Source organism: Pyxicephalus adspersus, chromosome 9 (assembly GCF_032062135.1).
Source record: "Pyxicephalus adspersus chromosome 9, UCB_Pads_2.0, whole genome shotgun sequence".
NCBI classification, from domain to species: Eukaryota; Metazoa; Chordata; class Amphibia; order Anura; family Pyxicephalidae; genus Pyxicephalus; species Pyxicephalus adspersus.
Genome location: NC_092866.1, coordinates 38,049,789 through 38,072,783, shown reverse-complemented (window position 1 = coordinate 38,072,783; position 22,995 = coordinate 38,049,789). Strand labels below are relative to the sequence as shown.

Here is a 22,995-nt window from a genome sequence, read left to right as displayed (position 1 = left end):
AACCATATCAAAATTCATTGGAGTTTGCGCTCTATTCAGCCCCTAGGGGTTTGAATCTATTCCCTATTGTTAATGGTACTAGACTACTAGACAGGGATGTCCACTGCCCCCCTTACTGTATGCACAAGTGTACAAGGGATCCAGATTGGAAAACAACAATATAAGCTGTCCCTATTTGCAGATGATCTGCTCATGTATATCTCGTCCCCGCAGACTTCTATACCGGCGATTCTGGAGGAATTCGAGAAATTTGGGGTGATGAGTAACTTCAAAGTAAATTTTGATAAATCTGAAATACTAAATATTTCACTCCAACCAGTCCAGGTACAATATCTTAAAAACCATACATCCTTTAGGCATTGTAATGAAAAACTCAAGTATTTGGGGATCTTTATAGCAGCAGACCGTGCTAAATTGTTCTGCTATAATTATGAGCCATTGCTGGGTAGATTGAAGGCGGAACTAGGCAGATATGACCTATTACCTCTATCTTGGTTTGCTAGAATTAATACTCTTAAAATGGATATTTTACCCAAACATTGTAATTCTTTCAGACGATCGCGATATATTTACCGCCGACCTTAACAGGCAAACTGCAGCAAATGTGCAGAAAGTTCTTGTGGAAAACAAAACGTCCCAGAATAGTCCTCCGTTATCTTACTAGGCCTAAAGCTCTAGGTGGCACGGGTGTCCCTGATATCAGATGTTACTACAGAGCAGCCATGCTGACTCGGGTAGTTGACTGGTTCCACAATAGAGACAGGAAGAGCTGGGTTCCATTGGAGAATATTTTATCCCCCATCGATCTTCGCTCCCTAATATGGGTGGACAGGTCTATATTACAATTACACCTCTTGAAGGAGTGGGACAGCCTCCTCAGGGCGGGTCACGTGTCCTCTAAGATAGGGCCCATGACCCCCCTGTTTGATAATCCCTCATTTGCCCCGGTGCTGAAAGTTAACATTTTTTTATCCTGGACGGTTCAGGATAATAGGCAGATATGCAGTATACTACAGAATGGGAGCCAATTATCCTCCTTTTTATCGACATTTCTTGCCACATATAGCGTACAGAGGAGCCGCACAGCATTCGAAACATTACTATGTTCCGCGAATAGGCCGATCCATGTGATCTCCCAGTTATATGAGATATTGATTAGAGTACATGCTAATAATGCTCCCACCTACACGAGATATTGGGAAAAGGCATTTATTCTGACCCATATTATGGCACTTCCTTGTAAGGCCCAAGAGACCAATCAAAAAAACATCTCCAGGTGGTATCTCTGTCCCACGGATACCCATCGTATGTCTCCCTCACTCCCCGACAGGTGCTGGTGCTGTCATTCTCAACGGGGTACGATGTTACATATTTGGTGGGAGTGCCCGGGAATTCGTAAGCTCTGGGATCAGATAGCTGACATATACAACACAGTGACTGGATCTGATTTAAGGATATCACCCCAAATGTCGTTACTATCCATCCTTCCTGGGTCTCTAAAGGCTAGTAAGAAAGATGTGTTTAGACACTTTCTTACGGCGGCTAGGACAATTATCCCTAGAAAATGGAAACAGCCCACAGTAGTACCTTCCCTACGGTTGTCCCCAACCTATATCAACAATGTTCTGTATATGAAAAGTGACACTTGTCTCACAATGTTTTATCGTAAACGTGGGCTTTGAGCCCCCCCATTTCTATGCATGTGACATTTTCTATGTGTGTTTTGTTATGTTAAAACCAATAAAAAGGATTGATACAAAATTCATTGGAGTTTCATCCATATTTCCAATACTACTTAACGCATAGCCATGTTTAGTGCGCTGTCGTATTATATATTGATGGAAACTATTTACTTTGCTATCAAGATCTGCAGGTAACTTTTGGGCAATTTTCGTCTTTTGCCTCAGTACCAAATCATGCCTTCCCATGAATCTAGTACACCAGGATACAGTGGCCTTAAATCTGTTGCTGTGATCTGGGTTAGATTTGGCCCACTGAAGTGCAAACAAACGTATTTGATTTCCTGTCACTACATAACCATTTTGGCGATGCTCATTCACCATGTCTGCTACTTGTTTTTCGAGTTCTGGCCAATGTGGGGTCTTGCAGCAGCGCAGTTATTATGTTCCATGGCAAAGTTTACAACTTTGAGTTTGAAACTGGCTTCATATTTCTTTCTTCTTGCTGGTGCAGCCATGATGGTGTTTTGACTGTTGGACATTTGTATATAAGGTATTGTATGTATTGGTGCTTTACTGTATGAACAGCTACAGCTACAGATACAGACCAACAACCAGCCAATCACAGCAAGTGATGTACCTTACAGGCCACTGGCTGGTTGTTGTATACTGCTTTAATTGGTTAGACTGGTCTGCTATCACTGTACTGTTCCTTCTGCCTGTCAGATCTCGCTATTGTGCAAGATCTGAGAGGCAGAAGGAACAGTACAGTACTGGTAATTAGAGGAGGGATACAGGAGGAGCCTACACTGCTCCACACTCCTCTAAGGCGCAGGGATACAGGAGGAGCCTACACTGCTCCACACTCCTCTAAGGCAGTCCTCTGGGCAGGTTCTACTGGAGAGCCAATCCAGGCTCTCGTTCTCCTGTGCAGGGTCGCGTTCTCTTGTACAGCTTGCTTCCCCTTTGCTTCATACTCCCCGCACAGAGCGGGGACTCGACCGCGCCGGACATGAAGCAAGGGGAAGCAAGCTGCAGGTAAGTACCTGGCGTATAAGACGACCCCCGACTTTTTGCACAGATTTTTTGGGGTTAAAAGGTCATCTTATACGCCGGAAAATACGGTATATATATATATATATATATTGCTTTTTATTTATTTGTAGTCAAGGCTATAAATATTAAGAGAAGAAAAAATTTACAGAATCACTGCATTAATAAGAGCTAGATTTTCATTTTCCCTAAGACAGTCCCTTTACAGTCTTATAAAAAAATATCTGACTGCATAAGGTCTTATATTTTATTATTTATGAATATTGTATACATGAATTACACTGGTCAACAAACATTTCTTGCCAAACAGATTAAAGTCATTTTAGGTTATGTTTGATGCACAGATTCCAAAGATGGTATTGGTTTTGCTAGATTGGCTCTAGTTTTTAAAATTACATCAATAATACCATCAAAGAAAATTATTAAAACATGAAAATTAAGCAAAATTAAACTAGATATGCCTACATATACAAAATTAAATTTTGTATGATTTCCCTTTATGCTGATGATCAGGAGTAGTCATGTGTCTATTCCATCTGCCCTGATACCTTTCTTCCATCACCGTTATATCTTAATGGTACATCTTCCCTTGTTCTTCACTGAAATTGACAAGTTTTTCTGCAAATTTTTGCAAATGGCTATGGAGATAGTGTACCTTTTTGCTCATAGTAGCACCCAAATGTTTAAAATTTGAGAGCAAGTTTTGTACCATTTCTTCATAATTTTGTTATTTATGGTTACCCAAGAAGTTTTTGACAATCATGACATAGCTGTGACATGCAGAAGCTTCAGTCATGATGTATGAGTCACGAGTATCAGTCATGTAACTTGTAAAATGTGAATCATTTATCAGTTTCTGAAACTGGGGTCCATCAAAGATTCCTGGTTTTCATTTTCAGTACTCAATCCAGGAAAGAATCTACAAATGTATTTGAAGCAATCACTGTCCTTGTTCAAAGCTCCAACAAATAGCTTTATTATTCTCAACTTTATGTGTAGTGGTGGGAGAATGATTTTTTCTTTGTCAACCATTGGCTCATTATTGATGTTCGCTCCACCTTTTTTCATGTTTCCCTTTTCCAGTGATCCTGCTTTGCTCTACTATCTCACAAGCGGATGAAACATGGGTACTTTGTTTTTTTGAGTGACCAATTGGAATTGATGTATAGCAATTGCTATTATGCAGTAAAACAGATTTCAAACTTCAAGTGGAACTGTCTATGAAAAGCTGCCAGTCTTCTGCTCGGTATTCTGGTACTCCCATATGGGCTAGTAGTCCAGGGATGTTACAACAGTACACAATGTCTCCATCCTCACTGAAATATGGTAGGAGTGTCACCTCTCCTGTCCTAAAAACCACTATCTTAACTTCCGGTCTCAGACAGTTTTTTTCTTTTAGTCTGGATACTAAAAGTTCAGATGCTTGTTTTGACAGACTTAGGTCACGTATTAAATCATTGAGCTCTTCTTGGGAGAACTGCTGGTTTGATGAAACACTTCCTCCATATTCACTTCTACTGCCAACTCCTGGATTGCACTCCAAATCCTGTATATCTTCCATGTCCAGTGTACTGAACACTCCATGTCCAGTGTACTGAGAACATCAGCACCATGCGGCACAGGTCGTCTTGCTGATTCCAAATTAGTACTCCCACTTGTTTTTCTTGTAGCGATTGAAACCTTTTACATTCACAGCTCTCACCATACCATAGTTACACCAAATTTCAAACTTTTCAGTTTTCCATTTTTCCACTGACGTAGACACTCTACACAAGTTTTGCATACCATATGGGGAGTCCAATACTTATCTTGGTCCCCCAGTTTAATACCAAAATATGCAAGATTTGCTTGTTTCTCAAATTCTGTAATGTTTCTTCTCTGTTTTTGCTGGGAATATATTGAAAATATATTGAAAATATTTTGCAAGTGGATTTTTTTTTGTTGCGCTGTGTTATTACTTTGCTACAAAGTAACAAACTGTATTGGTTATATAGTAAATACAATTCATAGTGTAAGTTACAGATATAGAATATTGTGATGATGGTACCCTGCATTCTTGAGTCATATTATTAAAAGGATTATAATAACAAATAAACATTTATTAGAAAACTGGAGAAGTGCGTTGAAACACTGAGGTCACTGGATAACCTTGAGAGGGGTCTCCTGCTCACTGAACAGGTAGTTAATAAGATAGATGTGGAGGGTGGAGAGGTAAATTAGGATGAGCAGGTAGGGAGCTGGATTACTGTAGTTAGATGAAGTGGAAGAAGATCACAGAAAATGAAGATCAGCTGTAAAGCCCTGGTCAGCACCAGTACTCTCCAGCCACCGGTCCCCCAATCTAACGCCACCTGTAGCAAGCCCCCGCTCAGCCCCGGGACACTGGTTGCATCTCCCAGCACTCGGTTGCCCCCAGGATGCTGGTGTCTGGGGATGGGCCGGCAGCTGCCCAGGAGCCCACAGGTAAACAGTACAGAAATCACCAGAAATTTCAGAAAACAAGCTGAAGTAAAACACAAAAGATCAGTCCACCAAATGAGCTACAACAGAGTGGGCACAAGCAGAGTCAGGGTCACAGGGAGAGGTCGGTCCAGGTTGAGTACAAGCAGAATGTCAGGAACAGGCAAGGGTCAGCAACAGAAAAACATAAGAATTTCTCCAGCACAGATAAACCCAGGTAAAGCTAACAGACACAGGAGACGGGAAGCAAGGAGGCTATAAAGCCCCAGCAGCCAATGACAGCATGAAATTGCTCAGGAACCACTCTGCTAATCAGCTGCAACACAGCTCCAACTCCACTCAGATGTGCAGCCTCAGTGCAGGGGATGCCGGGAGGAAAAACCCAGCTAAAGGGAAACAAGGATGCTGCAACACTTAGAGCATAATTCCAAAAACCCCTGTGCTACTGCTACCGTTGGAGGGAATAGGCCAAGTGCGCCCTGCTGAGGGGCACCGCCTGGGACTGTAGGCTCAAAGGGTGGCTCATAACACCAGCCCTGTGTTTAGGCACCCTAACAAATTTACAAAGTTATGTGAAGTGTAGGCGGAAAACCCAGAGGTGGCAGCCCTCGATGTTACTGCTACCCCTAACAGCCATTGGGGAAGGCAATGCAGGAAGGCATAGACAATTGGTTGTAATAAGGGATTTTTTAATCAAGAGGACTATTAGAAAAGTTTGTCACCCAGATCGCTTCAAGCGAATGGTTTACTGTATCCCTGGTTCTAGGGTTTGGCATGTGGTTGACCAAGTGGACAGATTACTGGGAGGGGCTGGGCATGACCCAGCTGTCTTGGTCCATGTTGGAACCAATGAAAGGATACATAGAAAATGGTGGATCCTTACAAATCAGTTTAAATAACTATTAAGTTGAAGGGAAGGACCTCCAAGGTTATATTCTCTGGAATATCTGTGCCATGAGTTTCACAGGAAAGGGAGTGAGAGCTTAGACAGCTTAATGCATGGCTTAAGTGGTGGTAAAAGGAAAGGATTTCCAGAGCATTGGGGTGACTTTTCATTGGGTGACTTTTCATTGGGGTACAACCTATATGCCAGAGATGGTGTGCACCTAAATCGAAGGGGATCTGCTGTGCTGGGGAAAAGATTAATGGGAATGCTGGCAGAATTTTTAAACTAGGACAGAGGGGGATAGGAAAGTCATAAAAGGTGACAGAAAGGTCAGAAAAGGGTCAGTCACCAGTGGACGGTGGATTGTGGACAGTTTGGGGGAAGGTTATGAATAAATATTAATACTTACACAGTATTTATGTAGTGTCAACACATTACGCAGCGCTGTACAAGTCCATAGTCATATCATTAGCTGCCCCTCAAAGAAGCTCACAGTCTAACGTCCCTACCATAGTCATATGTCTTTATCACAGTCTAAGGTCAATTTTTTTGTGGTGGAAGCCAATTAACCTAACTGCATGTTTTTGGAATGTGGGAGGAAATTGGAGTACCCGAAAAAAACCCATGCAAACACGGGGAGAACCTGCAAACTCCATGCAGATAGTGTCCTGGATGGGATTTGAACCTGAGACCTAGAGCTGTAAAGGCTAGAGTGCTACCTCCTACCTGAGCCACCATGCTGCCTGTAAATATAAGGAGTTTCCCATGTTACACACAAACAATGGAGTGTACAGTACTATTTATACTGAAAAAAACAAAACTGTTTGGCAAACACTGCTGGTAAATGCAGCAATTGTTTAAAGAGCCCGTTCACCAATGCTAGAAGTCTGGCAAACAAAATAGGGGAGTTGGAAGCCTCAATGAATGAAGAGCATTTTGACTTGGTAGTTGGTATTGCTGAATCCTGGCTTTGTACTTCACATGACTGGGCTGTTAACAGTAAAAGTAAAATCGAGTAATAAGAGTAAAATAAAAAGGTGGTGGTGTCTGTCTGTAGGTGAAAGGTGATCTGAAAGTGAATGTGAAAGAAGAAGCATGTGATGATGTTGAGACATTATGGATGGTGTTGCATATGGGGATACACAGGTAATTTTTGGAGTCTGCTATAGGCCTCCCAGTGCTAAAGAAGAAATATAGAGCAGGGGTCTGCAAACTCCGGTCTTTAGGCCAGATAAGGCCTAGCCGGTTGTTCGTTTCGGGCTAACTCGATCCAGCCTAATGTCAGCCAGCAACCTGTGTTAGGAACTACAGCCGAGCTCCGGTGCTACCGCGGCGGGCATTGATACTACTGTAAATAAGGCAAGCTCCCTGAAGGTAAATCCCTCTCCTCCGCAATGCATACGGAAGAGAGGGATTTCACTTCAGGGGGTGTTCCCTGGTTGTGGGTGGAGTCATTAGGGCAGGTCCGGCCTAGTGTGCTCCCGCCCTCCCCATAAATGGCCTAGTGGCCATAAAACTTTGCCGACCCCTGATATAGAATACCAACTACTTGCACATATAGAAAGGGCTGCATAGGCTGGGACAGTGGTAGTGATGGGTAAATTTAATTACCCTGACATTGACAGGGTCAGCAAAAGGGCTGACTTGTATGAATTTAATAGAGGATACATGGTACAGTTTATATAAGCCCCAACTGGAAATGTACTCTGCTGACCTAGTATTTTCTAACAATGCAGAGCTTAGAACAAATGTAAATATAAAAGAAAATCTGTGTAGCAGTGACTATAATATAATTTCATTTAATGTAAATTGTAAACAGGAAACAAAAACACGAAAGATTAAAACATTTAATTTTAAGTACATTTTCCAAAGTTCTACACAAACACACTGCAAAATATATTCCCATGGGCAATACTTTTAAGACGTTTAAAATTAAAATATTTGTAGCTCAAAGCTAATGTTAAAAAAGCCAAGAATAGGAAAAGGTTATTCCATAAATATAAAAATAAAGTATCACCTGCATTTGAAAATCATAAAGAATATAACAAAAAATGTAAAAAAAGCTAATTGCAAAAGAAAGTAATTTTTTTTAACATATATTATTAGCAAAAAGATCAGATCTGAGCTTATAGGCCCCTTAAATGGTGCATCAGGGATGGTAACATGATAAAGAAAAGGCAATTTTACTAAACAGACTTTTTATTTTTAAATCTGTATACACAAAGAAAAAAAGCAGAGCTCAAGTTCAAAATGCAAATAGCAATGTCACAGCTTTAAACGAGCCAAAATTCCTCAAAATTGATATCACTGAGAAACAGTTGGATAAAATTAAGTTTTGTAAAGCAGCTGGGACTGGTGGATTACATTCATGTGTCCTCAAATAACTGAGCTCAGTTATTTCAAAGCCATTGTTTTTCATTTTTAGACACTCTTTAATCACTGGCATTGTACCAATGGATTGACCAATGTGGTACCTATCCTTAAAAACAGAGCAAAGTCATTTCCAAGTAACTACAGACCAGTTAATATGCAGGTTAGGGTCTATGGGTTTAGAAAAACCAATCTGTAAATGGATTTAGAACTCGCTTCAAGACCCCATTCAGACAGTAGTGATTAATTATACTCTGCCTGGTCCAAGGTTTTTAGTGTTGTATCCCAGGGTTTAGTGTTGGGACCTTTACTGTTTAACACCTCATAGCTCAGCTATTGGGAGAGATTAGCTGAACTAAATCTTTTCTCCCTTGAGAAGAGACATTTAAGGGGGAGTATTATCACCCTATATAAATATATAAATGGTCAATATAGAGAATTCGTTTCACTTCTCAATTATTCACAAAAAACAAGGGATTCTTTACAGTAAGGTCTGTGAAAATGTGGAATAGGCTCCCCAGGATGTAGTTTCAGCAAGTGCTATAGATTGCTTTAAGAAAAAGCTGAATGCTTTTCTAAAAGCACAGATTTTTACTTTAGAGTTTTAAAGTAAAGACAACAGAGGCTGTTGATCCAGGGAACATCCAATTGCCTCACGGGATCAGGAGGTAATTTGTTTTCCCGGTTGGACCAATTAGAACCAGAGTTAGAATTAGAATTAGAATTAGAGTTTTTTTTGCCTTCCTGTGGATCAACTGTCAATAAGGTCAAATGTCAATAAGGTTTTTATCTGGAATATGTTTAATTCTCTAGTGGTTAAACTTAATGTACTTGTGTCTTTTCAACCTAACTATGAAACGTATAATATTTGCTAGTTTACTGTTTATTCTGCCAAAAAATTGGGATTTTTTTTTATAGGCAACATTGAGCTTTATACACACCTGCCACACTATACAGCTGATACATTTATATCCCATGCCAACTCTAAACCTAAAAACAAAAATAGTATATAATACAGCTTACCAGTGGCTACACTAGATGTGACTAGACTAGTTAGTTTTTTTTAGGTTTCTTTGTCTTTTTTTTTCACCTGGTATCTTGGTGCTTATGCACATTAAGGATGATTGCCCCTTTACTATGGATTTATTTTTGCTGGCATTTCCACCAAAGTGCCATTTATTTTCTTAAGTTTCCATTTCCAAATATAAGAATCCACCATACTTGAGTTTTGAGTTCAATTTAGTTAACCATGTGTATGTTGCTAAGTGTTGCATTTGGCAGTTCATTCATTCCAAAAACGTTACACAACACAAATTCTGCATTTTTTAAGTGCACTTCAATCCTGTTCAACCTTCAGATTTCATCTAGAATTACTAGGCTATTCTGTTCAACCTTCTACTTCTTCCTTTGTTCATCAATGTTAAAAAGGGTATTGGGGAATATTAAAAGATAACAATGTTATAGGTTTTGTAATAAAGGTTGGTTCTTCCCTTACCTTAGTATATAGGTTGAGCCACCTCTATTGATACATAGATTGTTTGTGATGAATAGATAGAGAAAAGAAAGAGGTTTGAGGCTCGAGGTTCAATGAAAAAAAATAATGATGTATTTGTACAGTGTTGATCCATACATAAATGTAGAGATACAAAGCTTGAATATATAATTTCATCCCAACTCCTGTTATATAGTCACAGGTTTGAGACGCACATGCTAGACATTAAATTTCCTAGTACCATACAGTAAAGGATAAGTATAAGACCTATTTTGGTCATATATATCCCAACGCGTTTTGCCTAAAGATGGCTTCCTCAGGGGTATGTTGTTTGCAAAAGTTGTATGGTCTCTATATAGTGTAAGCAGAATAGAACAACATGTGAAAATTTACATCTTATCCAAATATAGTTATTATGTTTCATAAAAATAAAGAATGAAAAATAAACATTATGAATCTAAATGGCTAAATGATGCTGGTATTTAACTGAACACATATTATTCATCTAAATACTGTAAAATTAACAAAGCCTAAAGCGTATTCAATATTTACAATCTATGGTGTCCAAAGACATTTTTGCCACTAATTGTATAACACATAAAGAATCTCTGACATTTTTCTTCAGATACCATATGCCATGATAACTTATGCACAAAAATAAATAATATAGAGACTATAGTTCAATATCTGATATATTGATGGGTTTAGAATTGGTATAATTGTTTTTACCAATGTATAATCACTATTTAAGAGTAATCACTAGTAGAGAAGCAGTCTAGCTAAAAAGGTCAAAAAGGCAAATCAGACTGTTGTTGCACTAATGGAAAACATTTTTTTACAATTATTTATTATTATTTTTTGATAACTTTTAGTTAAATGATAAATTATAGTTAATAAAAAGTTTTGGGGTACCTACCAATTTATTATGTTAGACGGAATCACCTCTGTGGTACATGTCATATAGTGAAACCCAAAAAAGTTAAAAAGGAACTGATTGGCCTGGCGGCAAGCGTGCGCCTGCCATGACGCGTGCACGCCAATCTGCATACTAGCATTAACCAGAAGCCATGCCTATATTAAGCTGGCTTCGGACATACACAGCCCCCGGGCTGCTGACACCAGGACACAGCTAATGCAAGTACACCCTCTGATGTATGTTTTTTAAGCCACTCAGCATTTTAGATTTATTACATTTTTTGACTATAAGGTAATGTATTTATTAAAAAACAATTTCCCACTCCCCTTATTTTGAAATATTTTTCCTCAGATGGGGTATATTGCTGTAACTCACAGCCGTACTCCTCCGAAGATAAGGCACCAATACTATTTGGAAACACACCTGCAAAATTATTTTTGAACTTTTTTGGGTTTCACTATATGACATGATTCCGTCTAATAATAATATGTGAGTAGGTACCTAAAAACTTTTTATTAACTATAATTTTATCATCAATAACCTATCAACCTAATACTAGTTATCAATAAACAATTTTAAATAATTATTTTAAAAAATTCCCATTAGTGCAACAACAGCCTGATTTGCCTTTTTGATCTTTCTAGCTAGGCCACTTCTTTACTAAATGTGAGTAAAATACTTTATATATTTAAATAGTGATTAAACATTGGTAAAAACAATTATACCAATTTTAAACCCATCAATATATCAGATATGAAACTATAGTCTCTATAATATTTCTTTTTGTGTATCATGGCTAGTTATCATGGCATATGGTATCTGAAGATAAATGTCAGAGATTCGTTATGTGTTATACAATTAGTGGCAAAGATGTCTTTGAACACCATAGATTGTAAATATTGAATACGCTTTGGACTATGTTAATTTTACAGTATTCACATAGATAAATAGTATGTTTTCAGTTAAATACCAGCATTGTTTAGCCATTTGAATTCAAAATGTTTATTTTTCATTCTTTATTTTTATTAAAACGTAATAATAATTTTGGATAAGATGTAAATTGTTCAATTGTGCTTAAACTATATACAGACCAAATAGGTCTTATATTTATCCTTTACTGTATGGTACTAGGAAATTTAAAGTCTAGCATGTACACCCCAAACCTGTGACTATATAACAGGAGTTGGGATGAATTGATGTAATCAAGCGTTGTATCTCTACAATTATGTATGGATCAACACTGTACAAATACATAATTATTTTTTTGCATTGAACCTCGAGCCTCAACCCCCTTTTCTCTATCTTATAATCACAAATGTTGTAGGTTTTTAGTTAAGCTCCCAGGAATTAAAAGGTCACTGCATTCTGGCAAGACAAACAAGTATTTTCTGTTTTTTGCTTTAAATGCTCCTAATGCAGCCACTACACCTAAGCACTGATAAGTTGCAAAAAATAATTGTTGTTGATAGATGAAGTCATCCTTGAAGCATGTTGCTGTACACTTCACTATAAAGAGTTATAAAGAAGAGTAATGAGTGATTTGTCCGTTGCTGAACTATTTTTTATTTCACCATGTTCTAAAATGAGACAGAGGGTTATCTTTTAGTATAGAGTATGTAAACAGAACACACATGCCTGTAAACTCTCTGACTGTCCAAAAACTAGAAAATCCAAAAAATGTATATACTGGCTCTTCTAAATACCAGATACAATGATGTAGTAGAACCTTTGTAATATTTAAATATGCCATTTTTAAAGAGACATGTACATCAATCTAAAAAGGACAACTCTTAACAGAGTAAAGGGAACATAGAGCCTTGGTCCAATGCGTATAGGTAGTCCCCAGGTTACATACGAGATAGGGACTGTAGGTTTGTTTGTAAGTTGAATTTGTATGTAAGTCAGAACAGGTACAAGATTTTAAAAAATGCAATTAGGACAGATATTTGTCTCAACATATTATCAGACAGCGTGGTGTTAGTTACAGTATAAAATCCTCACTGTGAGCTAATCACAAACAAAGCAAAAAAAAAAAACAAAAAACTTTATGGAGCCTGGACAATCGTTTATCAAATGTTCACTGAACTCTTTGCTTTTTGAAGTACTACTAGCATTATTTATAAACAAACATACATATACTGTTTATGTACATAAATATCAACCAGATAAGGAGAAAATAAACAAATGCCTCTGTTTTTTAGGCGATACATCGAGATACAGATAATTGATGATGAGGAGTATGAGAAAAACAAGAACTTCTTTATTGAACTTGGGGAGCCAGAAATGCAGAGAGGAGGTAAAGTAAACAAGAAAATGAAAAAAAAAGATAATCAAACCACGGATTTGTGTGAAATAGCATATTAAAACAAAGCACATACAAAAAACACACACAAAAAAATTGAACTGGAGAAATTTGTGAATTTAATAGGTATTTTATATCCTAATGGATCATTTTAAAAGCACCCGTGGCTGTGCCATAAAAGTTACAAAGTCTTTGTATGCACATTGGAATCTGCTGAATTTAGAGGCCAGTGGAGAAATGAAAGTCACAAACCTGGTTTTCCCCCATTTCTAAAGCTCTCTGTGCTGCATTAGGCAGATAGAATTCCAGAGGGCCACTTTCTTTACTCTGAGCCCCACGTTTTATGAATGGACTGTAAATACAGACTGTGTTGTAAATAGTGACAGTAGTGTAGAGTGGATTTTAACAATAGTTGTATGGATAATGTAATAAATAATTCCCACAAATGTCCTTATTTCTTTTACTGTTGCCATGACTGTTTGACGCCTGTGTCATTACCATCTCCTCTGTCTGCATTGGCCTTCAGTACTTGTATAGTGACTTTACGTTGTCTTCTCTCTTGTGCTTTGGTTTTTTTCTTCTTTGGCGTATTGTAAATGATCTTGACAGCTCTTTTCCTATTATGCCCAATGATGCTGAAAATATTATTCAAGTTTGTTACCTGTATTTTGCTTCCTTTGCTTTAAACATAGAGCACAGTAGACAAGTTGATTAAGAAGGCAAATTTGGCTTTGGTTGTTGGAAGCAGCAGCTGGAGAGAACAGTTTGTCAGTGCAGTAACGGTCAGCGCAGGTAAGCTTGTAATGAATATAGATTGTCTGCATGTTTATATCAGTACAATATGAACACACAAACAAACTTAATATACAGGACTATACTTCTTCCAGTACACAAAAGATCACAACACATTCAAAGATATGATATACACTAACTGTCAATATGCTTACTACATTTCTCACCAGTAATGTACACCTACACATGCTTTTTCACTAGTATCCCGCATCCATGCCACTAACTTCTTTCCCTTTTCCTATTGGCATGCTACTACTGCACTGCTTTATTTTTTCCAAACCCTGAGTTTTTCCTTTCTTCCTCTTCTTTTTCTTTTGTCACTTTGGTTCATTTTTCCTTCTTTTTCCACCACTGTTATTTTCTTCTCTACCTTCTCCTCCTCCCCTTTTGCATGTCCCATCCTGGGCAGGAGATGATGATGATGAGGAGAACAGTGAGGAAGGGCTGCCCAGTTGCTGTGACTACATCATGCATTTCCTGACCGTCTTCTGGAAGGTTCTCTTTGCCTTTGTGCCACCCACTGAGTACTGGGGGGGCTGGGCCTGCTTTCTGGTCTCCATCTGCATCATTGGGATCCTCACTGCTGTCACTGGCGACCTGGCTGCACACTTTGGCTGCACTGTTGGGCTTAAAGACTCCGTCACCGCTGTGGTCTTTGTTGCTTTGGGTACATCTGTGCCAGGTATGGACTGTACTCTCAATTAGAAACATATTAATGCTGATTTACTGTGGTGGGAAAGGGTTAGCTTTTCATAGACTGTGAGTGAATTAAAAGATAATCATTAACACAAGAGTAAATTTTCTACTTCATGTATGGATAGTTACAATCCAATTTTAAACTTTTGACAACTGTAATTTACCATTAATGGAGATGTGTAGGCATACTATATACATTCTTAGCAGATGTGGATGTGATTGCACTAAAATTCACACAAAGTTCAGGCATTATGTGTTGTAAAGAGGAAAGTGTTCATTCTCAGATATGATGCCATTATTATAAGTATTTTATTGCAAAAAGTTAGTTGAGTTGTGCAAACGCACAGTACAAACCATGTAAAAAAAACAACAGCTTAACACAAGTAGATATATAGATATATAAAAATACTGTATTTAGATTTAAATAGCATAAAACCAGTCATACAATGTGAGATTGTAAAAATTGTGACCAGATAAGAAAAATGCTGAAGGTCAGTTTCCAGGGAACCCCCGGGTAATGGAAAAAGGGGGGGAGGGAAGTTACATGGGGAAGGGGTGAGGGTACTGTTATCACTTTACCCTGGTACAGATCTCAATAGTAGTAGAGGAGGTAAACAAATCTACAAACCCCCACATTGCTTCAAATTATCAAGTACCATTGGTTAAAAGAGCCTGGAAATCCGAATTGGAAGTACATGGCTGCCAGACATTCAGAAACCTCTCATACCCATCTAGTTCCAGAGCTGTGGGTTTTTCATTAATTCCACTTCCTGGATTTCCAAGACCTTGCGATATTAAGTTTAACTGCATTAAAAATATGTAGCAGCCGTTTACACAGGGGTAGTCCCCCAAACTAGACTGTAACAGTACCATGGCAGGTGAGGGTTGCAATTTGAAGCCTAAGATTAGTTTGGCATAGCAAAACACCACAATGTGTGAAACATGGAGCCCACTTCCCCGCTGGAGAGGGGGTAAATTTTGGAGATGTGGAGCAGGGTTTGTTACCACCTGAACTTGACTTTGTTAGTAGTTTCTACTATTAAGGTGTTCTGGAACCACACCTCCTCCCATTTTTCCTCTGAGAGATCCAACCCTAGGCCCTGTACCCAAGCCCTCACGTGCTGGGGTGATCCTGCGTGGGTTCTGAGAGCAAGGCAGAGTATATTGAGGAGATTACCTCTTGGCATGTGGATTGTCGCTGCATGCTCATTCTGGTCAGTAAGGCTGTGGAAGGCAGCATGGGTGCAAAGCATGGACTGGACAAAAGGTCGTTTTTGAAAGTAGGAAAAGAGCATTGAATTTGGGGCTTCATGTTGTTGCTTGAAGTACTTAGGGTCCTATCTTTTTCTAAGGGGCAAGATGAAACCAGTTTAAATTTCTAGTTTGGAAAAATAAAATGTTGTGCTGTTCATTTGTGATTAGGGATTTGTATTGCTTTTATCCCAAAAAGTTGCTAGAAAGTCCATTTTTCCAACCCCTGCTGTCCAAACAATTTTTGGCTTGTCTACATCCTAATTGATATGTGTTACTTCTATTGATCTGTGCACTGGCATACCTAGCATACTGTATTTAAAATGGAGTTTATTTTTGGAATATATTATAACATATGACAAAATATAGGAAAGTAAAATTGTAGCGTCTACTAATGTTGGTGGTCAGTGGAGAAATGATCCTTTTAAATAGTGGTCAGTGCAGCATCTTTACTTTCCTTACATTGATTGATGGTCGGTGGAAAATAGCCCCCTTATGTTGGGGTCAGTGGAGAAGGGCCCCTTTACATTGGTGGTCTTTGTAGTGAACACTGACAATGGTGGTCAGAAAAGAAGTGCCCCCCAAACATTAATGATTGATGCCTGTGCTGCTTCCAATGTTCCTAGTTAGACAGGTCTTATATATAGGGCCTCAAGTAAGATAAAGAATCTGAAAACGACAAGATTGCCATATCCAATGTTTTTACAATAAAAAAAAATATTGACTAATGATATATAAATATATATCTATATATATATATATATATATATATATATATATAATTTGTGTGGTTGCTAATGGTCCCATGTTGCTGGATTTGTCTAGTAATATGTGTAAGGCTAGAGATTAACCTATCCAAATGGTCTTTACAATATGTACCCTTATTGGCTGTGTCTGGGGCAGGTAGTTCCTACTGCCCCCATTTTATAATTTTTAATAAAAAATAACAATATATAAATTGCTGTAATACTGCCATTCAAATATATTATTACCACGCATGATAGATCAAGCTCCAAATAAAGTTTAGTATTTGGGGTTAATGCATATCTCAAACAAGAAATTACTAAATGGCCTTTCAGTATATCTTAGTTACATTTATGTATTATTGTTGCACAAATAAGCAACAGACAACTGCATGAAAACAAGTACAAGATAAATAATTAGCTGTCCGGAGATTTTTAGGGTATATTATACCTATTACCTACATCTGCCATATCCAGGAACTTAAGTGCTGGTATGAACTACAAACTTGATTTGGGGTTCCAAATGTAAGTATATTTTTCCTGGTTGTCTACACTCATCAACTAAATCATACTGAGACCTCAGATTATTATATGTCTTAATTTCACAAACAGGCAAGACAATCTGCTGAGAGGATTATTTTGTTAAAAGAGTTGTATGGTTTTCATTAGTACACTGTAAATATGTAATTTTATTTTTTATTGTTTCCTTAGACACATTTGCTAGCAAGGTGGCAGCAGTTCAAGATCCCCATGCTGATGCATCCATTGGTAACGTGACTGGTAGCAATGCAGTTAATGTTTTCTTAGGCTTAGGAGTGGCATGGAGTATTGCTGCTATATACTGGACTGGAAAAGGCAAAACCTTTCATGTGGACCCAGGGAGTCTGGCCTTTTCTGTAACCCTCTTCACAGGGCTCTCCATTGTCTGCCTCTGTGTTCTGCTTTACCGCCGACGGCCACCAGTAGGAGGAGAGCTTGGAGGTCCTCGGATTCCTAAAATACTGACAAGTCTTCTCTTCATTGGCCTTTGGTTGGTTTACATTCTACTTGCATCTCTAGAGGCATACTGCCATATTCCTGGCTTTTAAAGTATTTTGTTCATTAAAGCAAAGAACTACAGCTGTCCATGAAATGTGTCTTCCCAGAATCACTTAGTCAATTGGAGTACAACTTTTTAGCTATTTATATGTAAAAACAAAACTTACAGTAGAGACAATAACAATGTAAAAAACACCTGGTGCAAAATGGTATTCCTCTTTACAGTGTTGTCTTCCCAATTTTTTTCTGTTCCTCAATCAATTATGTATATTGTTCTGCCAGGATTAAGACTGAAACAAATTGACCAACCTTATCTACTCAATATTGGAAAGCACTGTTATATCCAAGACTTCTTGCACAGTTATTTTTGTTCTAATTTATGATTGTAATGACACGGTGAGGCAATAAAAATCAGTTACAGCAGTGAAATCCACCAACCACATCTGGAAGTGGTAATGAACTGATAGACACAGAATATGAGTGACATATCTCCCAAAGATGTTGGGCCATCAGCGCTTTTTTTAAGCAGTACAAACTGACAAGCAGTCACATCCAGGGCTTCCACTATTTACTGGGATCTTCCATTGTAAGGAATTGCAGTTAAATCAGGAAAATGTTCAGCTATGTTCAAGAACACTTCTCATTATAAGTCATCTACAGGTCTGAAAATTGTCACATGCAAAATTGCACTGAATATGGCATGACAGGATATCACTGAGAGGTCTGAAAAGTTCAAGGACTAAGTATGTTCAAAATGAATATGTTCTTTCTACAGAGCACCAGTGGCCTGAATCTCCTAACAGCTTCTACATCTCTTGCAACCCCAACAATGAGATCTCAACATCTCAGATCCCAGCACTGCAGTGCTAAAAAGGCCATGATAAAGAAGGCTCAATATTCAAGTGAAAAATCACAGAATCCAATGTTTTTTTGCTTCATAATGACTTACATTTTTAAAGAATATAAAAAGTCAGTTTATAACACCAGTTGTCCTCCAAGATTTTAATATAAAATGCCGGGACTTGGCCTTTAACTGTAAATTTAAAGTAAATTGAATGTTCAGAAAATATTATGATATCAAAAATAAAAATTTGGTAGGGTAGGGGGAGGTTAGGATGTGAAATAACATCTCAGATCGGTGGGTTAGTGGGTTAAAAAACTTGTAGTGTAGCATTCTCCCAAAAACTTTGAAAAACATTTTCATCTTTTATTAAATTAGCATGGTATGATAATGGGACCGTAAAAAAACTAAAATATTTTATATAAAAGAGCATCTAATAAGCTTCACAAATATGCATGAAAAAGACCCATATTTGTATGCATTTTAATTGGCTTTGTAATTACAGTTGTATTGAGGCTAAAAGCAGCCTGTAGTTTTATATCAAAGGGGGCATATCAAAGTCTACCTACAATATCCATTTATGGTATAATTTAAAACAAAAGATATTTCAATCTGTTACCTGAAAAGAAGTGAGCAGGTCATCTAACACTGCTCTGTGCTGTGAAATCATACCTTGTAGTCGCAGCAAAAGCAACACTTTAGTATTTACTGCCTTCATTTACAGGTTAAACAACAAACTGGGCTCCATGCTGCCCTTTAGAAAATGCTCATTCTCTGGATGCTGACCGTGCTTCAATTCCTTAAATCTCTTGCCTTTAATAAGAGGATGAGGACTTCTGATGTTTCCCTGATATTCCTGATTCAAAAACTTGTTCAAGTTTAATGACTCATAAAGTGTTGAAGCCATACTTTCAGACAGAGGTCAGCAACGGCAGTCCACATATTTCTTTCAAGACAAATGTACTTTAAACACACATAGCTTTAATATTTTATTCTTCAGATATACCATTTGTAATTTGGATTTAATTATTTTATTACATAACTATTATTTCTATTAGTGAGTTATTGATGAAAAAGTTTTAGGGCAGACATCTCGAATTGGTGTTTTCTTTGGAATGCATGGAGCCCTCTTACTCCTTTTTAATTTTGTCAGCCTTTGTTGGATATGAGTATTTAAATAGAATGAGATCCCAGCTGTTCTCCAGTTGATAAAGACTGAGCCACCTTTCATTATTTTACAGCTGAATACTCTAGAAAATAGTTCATGGACTCTGAGATAAACAAGCTGCAATTTCCAAAGGACATCTTTATATTGCATCAATCAACCCAAAGTAAATTGATCACCTTTAAGGTTTGACTGTAGTAAACGTTTAGTGAATGTAATTTTCACAACTTTATGCCCCACAGTTACAAAATTAGGTTGGAAATACACACATGTCCATCAGGTTTACCTATTGGGAAACTGAGCAGTAAACATTATTAACATAATAAAAAGTATTACAGTAATGTTAAGTAAATGTAAATGTGAAGTAAATGATCCACGTGTATTGTCCTTTTAATAAATGTTCCAAATTATAATAGGAGTGTTTTAAAGTGTGTAATATTATAACCAAGACCTTTTCAAATCCATGGGAATGAGTGGACTCTGAAAGGTTTTGGTAGTTTGTGAAGAACTGTATATTTTAAACCTTTTTTTATCTTGTTTTTTATGTATTTTATTTTTTTCTTCACTTTAAGTACTAAATGTGTGCCAGCTCATTTACCCTATTACCCTCTAGATGGGGTAATTGTTTGTAGTTCAGGTTGAAAGGGGGTCCTATAGGTAAGGTTTAGATTACGTGTAAGTAGACCTCATGTAGCACCTTAAGCAATGATTCCACTTAATTTGACTATAGAGTTTGACATATCTTTGAGGGCAATCAGGAACAAGGAAATTGGAGATCATTATTCTAATACCTTACTTTTCTTAGGCTTTGGAGTGGCATGGAGTATTGCTGCTATATACTGAACTTAACCTAAGGACCCAAACTTAATTAACCACCTAATTATTTATGAAAGATAGTATGAAAGGATATTAAGAAATTATTTTTGAAGGAAATGTGCACCCCTGTTCTAAATAATTCCTAGAAGAAGGATTAAATAAGAAAGTTAAAAAGGAACAGTGTGGGATAAAGAGTACTGAACTGTCACAGTAATATGAATGTATCTCTGTGAGTTCATTTCACTTAGTTGAACTGTATATACTATATAGTTATCTAATGTTTTTATAAGTGTGGTGCACTGTATTGTACATATGGCAACTTATGTATGACAGGTAAATGGTGCTGTGTGAATGAAAAAATTACAGATATGTGTGTGTGAAATTATTTTAGTGTAATGTATAACTGTGGCAGCATGTCCACATTCAGTTGTAACCTGTGAATAAATGATACCTGCTTCTGGAACAGGTAGAAGATTAACTGTGTGTAGAATTAAATGAAGTAACTACCCACATATTCAGCAGTTGAAATGTGTAACATTTCTGCAAGGAGAAAGTCAAAAATATCATTGTCACTCTTGGAGAATTATATGCCACCTGTTAATGAAAATAGTGTTTTGCCACCAAGCTGCTGTTTTTTTCTCTAGAAATAGGCTTAAGTTGTTTCTTGGCTGCCTTTCACAATCTTTTAATTGAACTCCTGTCCTCATTAACATCTGCCCACAATGATGGAATTAGGTGAGTTACTAGGCATACCTTAACAAGCCATGATTGCAATCACTTGCAGCTAGCTAAGCACAATCAGGGCTACATTGGGTTAATTCACCAGATGGTCACACAGTAACGCACCAAATATCTGCAGTGTAGGCAGTGTTTTAAAAACCTGTTAGTCACCTGGATTTCTGTTAATTGAACTATAGAAATGATTGCCAAGGGCAACCTGAACCTATTTGCAGAATACTTTAAACATAAGCAGCTTTTAACTGGTTAAAGACACCTATACTATTGGAACCTAACATTAAAAGTTTTCCAATCCATCTATCACAAAACTGATATTGTACTATTATTCCTTATATGTGTATAAAATACTTTGTAATATTGTGACCTCAATATCTTTCAGTACATTTTTGACATTCTGCATTCAGTATGACTATGAAAGAGTTACCTAAACATATATTCCCGTCATTTGACATGCATCTGAACCAGCAATAGCTGTTCTTGCTTTCCCTACTTTTACACAGTGACATACCTCAGTGACACTTACATAAATTTTATTTTTGTATTTTTTTAATGAAAAATAGCCATATAGATATGTCATTAAAGCACACGTTTAGTTGTATCTATAATGGTGGTTTTATAAAGCTGTCATAAAAACAGTATGGGGGTTGCCTTACTCTCATTCTGACCATCCTGCTTCAAAAACCACTGTCACTGTCCAGAAGCAAGCATGCAGGTAGGAATGAAGAATTTCATCTGCCTGTTCTGCATGTGTAATCTACATGTTTTCTCAGGAAGTAATAAAAGCATTTTGTGAAAATAAGAACCAGGAAGCCCACATATTTAGAAGGAGGTCATGTAGTACAATCCCCATGTTGCCACTATTACAGGTTTGCTTCACCTTCATACTTATATTGGCAATCAATTCTGTCATCAAGCCATGGCGCAATAGAACTAAATTTTGGCATTTTACGTAGAAGCAGTGTAAAGAGTAGATTTACTAAAACTATTTGGATTTGAGGACTATCCTGAACTAATCAGTCAATATGTATCCAGTCAGGCTGGCTGTGCACTATATGGTTGTTTGTCAATCTAAAAGACATTGTACACTTAAATTGTAACACATGGAGAGCTTTAGATCTTTTTGTAAAACTTGTAATTAAGATCTGTGACAAAGAAATAGAACCACTATTTGTTTATGAGGGTTTTGTCCTTAAATCTTAGTGTTTTTCAGCCTTTGATGGCTCCTCTCTTTTTTGTTTTATTGGTTCCACTTTTTGTTGTAGAGGAGCAAACAGCATGAGGTGGGTTGGGTCCATCTAAGAGGGACATTGCTGTTTTAAGAAGCAAATACAAGACCCAGGGACCTATAACAGATTAAAGGATATACTTTCTCACCCTTGTCAGTTTCCCTGAAATTTTACCATCATCTAAATTTCTACTAGTCCTTTTTTTGTAGGCCACTGTGTTAGGTCCCAATATTACAGTAAGAGCAAAGATAAATGCCACTTTCCTTCTATTTGCTATTTTTCCTGCTGTCTCAGATCTGTAGCCTTTCACCTGACTGCAGTAATATATTGTGCTGTTTCCTATGACATGAAAAGACATATTTCTGCACCATCTGCTGTTACAAATTGTCACTGTCAGTGTCTCCAGCTGCTGTGAACCTCACTAAAATTTCTGTACTCATCAAAATTGCAGGCCTGTGTCTTGGTTGCTTGATTTTAATTGATTCTTGCTTCACTGGTATTTATACCATGAGCCACTCAGACTGTTTTTTA

The 22,995-nt window shown here is 37.5% G+C and overlaps 1 protein-coding gene across 1 annotated transcript in view; it reads left to right on the top strand.

Moving 5' to 3' along the window:
• The window catches only part of LOC140337695 (sodium/calcium exchanger 1-like), a 47,594-nt gene extending 26,616 nt beyond the window's left edge, over window positions 1-20,978 (top strand). The window contains 5 exon segments of the mRNA XM_072421497.1: window positions 13,058-13,284; window positions 13,382-13,401; window positions 13,851-13,950; window positions 14,360-14,632; window positions 17,352-20,978. Of these exon segments, the coding sequence (XP_072277598.1) occupies window positions 13,058-13,284; window positions 13,382-13,401; window positions 13,851-13,950; window positions 14,360-14,632; window positions 17,352-17,728 (997 nt within the window). The 3' untranslated portion in view covers window positions 17,729-20,978.
• Window positions 20,979-22,995: the final 2,017 nt, after the last annotated feature.